The 5,574-nt window shown below is 39.2% G+C and overlaps 1 protein-coding gene across 4 annotated transcripts in view; it reads left to right on the top strand.

The window, feature by feature from the left end:
- Positions 1–1,792: 1,792 nt before the first annotated feature.
- LOC107656122 (zinc finger protein ZXDC) overlaps positions 1,793–5,574 on the top strand; it is a 14,825-nt gene continuing 11,043 nt past the window's right edge. For 2 of the 4 annotated variants that reach the window (XM_016443832.1, XM_016443833.1), the window contains exons 1-4: positions 1,793–3,680; positions 3,786–3,938; positions 4,017–4,095; positions 4,290–4,420. In XM_016443832.1, the coding sequence (XP_016299318.1) occupies positions 1,799–3,680; positions 3,786–3,938; positions 4,017–4,095; positions 4,290–4,420 (2,245 nt within the window). In that variant the 5' untranslated portion in view covers positions 1,793–1,798. The remainder of the gene's footprint in view (positions 3,681–3,785; positions 3,939–4,016; positions 4,096–4,289; positions 4,421–5,574) is intronic. The other 2 variants (XM_016443835.1, XM_016443836.1) reach the window with 2 other exon arrangements.

Genomic DNA, 5,574 nt, shown 5'->3' on the forward strand with positions numbered 1-5,574 from the left:
ACAGGCCAAATACACACTGGAAAAGGAGATCAGAGTGGCAAAGAGAAATTATACTGGAAAGCTAAAGAACCAGTTCTTTTCCAGTGATCCTGCTTCAGTGTGGAAAGGTCTGAAAGACATCACCAACTACAAGACACCATCCCCCAGCACTGTGGAGCATCAACAACTGGCAGACGATCTGAACGAGTTTTATTGCAGGTTTGAAAATACACCATTCACACCTCCTGCAACCCCAACATCACCCTGGACCCCTCACATCCAGCACACTCCCTCTTTGAACTATTGCCATCTGGTCGACGCTACAGAGCACTGAGCACCAGAATGACCAGACACAGGAACAGTTTCTTCCCTCAGGCAATCCATCTCATGAACACTTAACAATAACTGTGGACAGGAACAGTTTCTTTCCTCAGGCAATACATCTCACTTAACAATAATCGTGGAACACACAACACTAGTATACATTATTTATTTAACACACATACTTAGTTACATTTCAAATTTGCACATATCATACCTGTACATACAAAATTGTCTATATTATATATTGTGTTTTTGTTTTTTTGTACATTGTCTATTTGGTCTATTTTTATATTATTCTTTTTATTATCTGTGTCCTGTCTTGTCACTGTCATTCTGTTGTGCTGTGGAGCTTCTGTCACTAAAACAAATTCCTCGTATATGTAAAAATACCTGGCAATAAAGCTCATTCTGATTCTGATATACTCACTCTTCTCTACCTCTCAAATTGTTATCCATTGTTGATGGATGCACCCATGCTATCTGTGCACTTTGAACTGGCTTATATTCTGTACATTCTGATCACATATTTAGAAACAAGTGTGAATAATTTTGAATCATTGTGTGTAAATGACGACAGCTGTGTTGCAATTGTGCTTAACTTCTGCTTTGTTGTGTTTATGGTTTTGCATCACAAGTTCATCACAGTGCAAATTGTGTTTTACTGACTGAGAATGTTAGTGTTTTGTAAAAAAAAAAAAAGGTGCATGAGATTTGCAAACAGTCTAACTGCCTAAACTTGTTTAAGGTTTTGCAGAATATGTAATGTACAAAACATATGTAAAACATTCATATGTAGCTAGTATTATCAGTTTTAAACCTATGATTGCATTCACCTTGTTTTTTCTCTTTGCTGAGAAAAAGCTCTTACAGTAATGCACATTAACATGTTAATTATGTTAACTTTAATTACTAAACAGTGTGGAACATTTTGATGTAGTGATCACTTCACTGTTATTTTCAACAACTGGTTTGGAGTAAAGGAAAAAATATACTTCAACCAGTCTAAGCTGCTTGTCTCAGTTGGTTTTCCAGCCTGGTCAGGCCAGAAGACCAGATTAAGCCAGCAAACCAGTTTTAGGCTAGGGTTTTCCAGCAGGGTTCTTCACCTACTCCTCTTTAGCCTAAGCACAAGCCTTATTTAAATCCCAAACAGAAACTCTTCTAAATTCTGAAACTCAATAAATCATCCAAAACTAACACATCCCCTTTTTTCATCTTGCTCAAAACACACTTAATGCTGTTTTCAGTTAATGCCAATGAGATAATTGTTCATGTTATCCCAATATTTTTATCGCACTCAACGAAATAACTGAAAGCTCCTTTTAATTAAATAAATGTAACCAAAAACTGCTAATCATCAAGGAGTGTGAGATCGATTTCTGTGTTTCTTTTTCTTCTTTTTTTATTGAGGATCTTGAAATATGTGTTTGGTATGACACAATATCTATACTGGCCTATCAGGATCGGGCTCTCATATGTGAAGGGCGGAGCTTTCATGTGCTGCTGCTGCTACAGGGACACCAAGATGGAAATCCAGGGGCTTACTGACGCCAAAAACACCCAGTACCAACATGGCGTCCCGCTCCACACGACATTCTCTCAGCAGACAACAGCTTCTGCGATTCTTGCGAGAACACGTCTGACTGAAAATGTGATCTCAGGACTTTCGGGATCGCTGGGCTTAGAAAGTGACGCCAACAACAACCGGGCCAGTTCCTCACCGCTTCGAGTTGCGGAAAATGGCAGCGCTCTGTCTCTTCAAAACAACCATGGTAAGAAATATGATGTTCTGTCCGCAGATGCAGAACTCGGTGACGTGAATGCGTCCAAACAAAGGGTGTTTAATGAATTAGACTTGCTGCCTTCCGAGTTTGACAGGGCAGTTGAACACGATGACAACGATCTGCAAATGGCGCTTCCCCTTCTGGACTCCGAGAGCTGTGAACAAAGACTCACGACAGAGAGGATTCTCAGCAACACCTCTACCTCCTCAAACAAGAGCCCCGAGGAACTATATGTGGTTTTTAACATAGTGCACAAAGAAGATGACAGTAAGGAACGACAAATGAGCTGTCAACACAAAGCTGAAGTGAATGGATCATCCTCACCCAAGTCACTCAAGACTCTCAGTTCCCCAGTATATTCAGATGAAAACTTCAACAGAACATCCAAATCGGGACATTTGTCAAGCCACAGTAATTTAAATTCCAGATCTGAGACAACAGACCAAATTGTTAGACATGAGATCTGTCTTTTGGCTGAGAATAGAGATCCAATATTGTCAGAAGGCTATGCTAGGGGCAGTCAAACGCCAAAGGTCTCTACTGTAGAAATGCTCAGCAATAATTTAGTTGAACATTCAACAGAAGAACTGATGCAGTGTGTCACAAAATATAATAGCCCTGCGTTTGTTCCAGAGAGCAGGGTTGCACCTGAAATTAATATCATGGATTATGCGAATCAAGAGTCCAGCAGTAATGGGGACTGTGGTCCTGATGGGACTCCAATACCTGTGCATGAAACGTTCTCTGGGACCATCATGATTAACAATCAGAGTATTATTGTAACTATTGAAAATGGAATCTTGACCCTAGCCACCCCACCAGAGGGCTGCGCTTACAAGGAGGATGGTATGATAAGCTTAAAAGAACATTTGGGAATGAAAGACAATGAAGATCTTGTGCTGCTCAATTATGATGGGGGAAGTAAGTCCATTGGAAAAATTAGCAATGTTAACTCAAGTCTACAAGATGAGCCTAAAGCCAGATTCGCCAGCAGTGATTCAGAGTTGAATCTAGCTGATGACTGTTCTCTGTCAGAAATGGGTGTTACTCTGGACTCTTGCTTATCAATTAAGCAAGAAGGAACCGTATGTGCTATAGAAGATGATAGTAGTATTTGCCAAAATTCAAAAAGCAAACCAAGTACTTCTGAACAACTACAACCAATAAACGTATTAACTGTGTCAGGTTTGACCAAAAAAGGTTCTGTAGTAAAGTATAGATGTCCCCAGCCGGGCTGTTCCAACACCTTTGATACCAGGCAAAATCTCAAAATCCACTTGGTTCTTCACACAGAGGACCAGCGTCCCTTCAAATGCACAGTGGAGGGTTGTGATTGGTCCTTCACAACATCATACAAGCTGAAACGCCACCTGCAGTCTCATGACAAAGTGCGTCCTTATAAATGTGAATGGGAAAACTGTGGTCGTCGCTTCACCACAGTTTACAATCTAAAAGCTCATGTTAAAGCACATGATCAGGAAAATGCATTTATCTGTGAAGTATGCAGTGAGAGGTTTCGCACTGCCACGAGACTCACTAATCATCAGAGAACACACTTCGAACCAGAGAGACCACATAAGTGTGAGTTCCCAGGTGAGTTGAATTGATATCTTAACCGATTTCTAGGCCAAAGTTGACAATAAGCAATATTACAGGTAGTAATACCAACTTGATTTTGGTGTTTCTGTGCCGCCTCAGGATGTGAGAAGACCTTCATCACTTTCAGTGCCCTGTTCTCCCACAACAGGACCCACTTCAGAGAAATGGCTCAATTCACTTGTACCTATCCTGGCTGTGACAAGCGATATGACAAAGCTTGTCGGCTCAAAATACACCTCCGCAGTCACACAGGTGAACAAATAAGCAGATACTTGGATTAAAGTAATATTACTTCAGTTTTCTAACATCTCTCTCACTTTTCCTTCCCAGGTGAAAGACCATTTGTTTGTGATTCTGACTCGTGTGGTTGGACTTTCACAAGCATGTCCAAACTGCTCAGGCACAAACGGTGAGGAGGATAAGTTTGATCCTCTTTATACCCATACATGCATGCACATGTTCACTGTATATCCTCTCTCTCTCTGCTGTTCTCACAAAATAAAGGCAAACAAGCCTAAAAATATAACGTAATTTCAAAATACAGTACATATTGTTCAACATGCTGCTGAAAGTGATTCATTAGGTGTTGATCTTCATTCACAGGAAGCATGATGATGATAGACGGTTTGCATGTCCAGAGGAAGGCTGTGGGAAATCCTTTACACGGGCCGAGCACCTGAAGGGGCACAGTATCACACACCTGGGTACCAAGCCATTTGAATGCCCTGTAGAAGGTCAGTATTTAGGATGTTCAAGAACTAGTATATGCTTGTTAATAATAGAAGAGAGACAAAAATAATATTGATGTGAATAAAGAATCAAAGTAAAGAATTCAAAGTGAAAACACTGGCTTTGGAGTTCCACTTGCATCTTCAATGCCTTTTCTGAATCTGATGGTGGTCAGTGGCAAGTGCCATTGTTAGTTTAGCCACATGTTAGTTTTTTTAGTTAATGTCTATGTATGGCAACCAAAAAGATCTGGGCTTACGCCGGCTTCACACTACACGCATAAGCAGCGCATAAACGGCGCATATTTTTTCCGCCGCCCATGTTAACAGATTAGAGCATTCACACCGCACGCAGAGGCAGCTCGTAGCAGGAGCAGAGCAGAAGCGGCAGATCGTTTCGGCGCCAAGTCTATTTTTGCTGTGCCGCTTACGCTGGATTAAAGCCACAGTGCATTGTTATTGTTCAAAATTGACCTGATTAACATGAAAAATAACAATTTCACCATAAAATCATGTAAGTGAGGTGTTTCGTGTTTCACAATCATGGGGTAAAAGGCACACAGTATTGATAAATATTTTAGCTAAAATGTTTTTTTTTTTTTATAATGTAAAGTTAATACTTGTTCAAAACAATCACTTTAGCAAAGTTCGTACTAGGCTATTTTCTGCTTATTTTGATAAATGTTCAATAAATATACTGTCATTAAAATGTTAATATAAAACTATATTTTAAAATACAGAAAATAAAAAGTAAAGATTCTGAAAGCATTGAAGGAGATCCCATAATAACTTAATATATATTTATAGTAGTAAAAACAAATTATATTTTATTATATGATATGATTAATATCATGTTTTTAAATATGATGGTTTCATTATAAACATGGTGATTATCTCTAAGGTGGACACTCAACATAATATATGATATTTAGCATCTGAATCTAACCATGTCATGTCAACAAATGGAAAAGTCAGCCATCTATTAATTATCATGTTAATTATTGTGCCTTTCACCCCAACAGCAGGGGCACTTTTTTACCCCAAATACCATACTTTTACATATTCTTCTCGTTATTGAAAAACTGTTGCTTTAAAGGTGCAATAGGTGATTGTCTTCAGAAACATTTTTTGTTATGCTGGTTGAAAGTCTCTTCACATCC

Source organism: Sinocyclocheilus anshuiensis, unplaced genomic scaffold, assembly GCF_001515605.1.
Source record: "Sinocyclocheilus anshuiensis isolate Anshui unplaced genomic scaffold, SAMN03320099.WGS_v1.1 scaffold1867, whole genome shotgun sequence".
In the NCBI taxonomy this organism is placed as follows: domain Eukaryota; kingdom Metazoa; phylum Chordata; class Actinopteri; order Cypriniformes; family Cyprinidae; genus Sinocyclocheilus; species Sinocyclocheilus anshuiensis.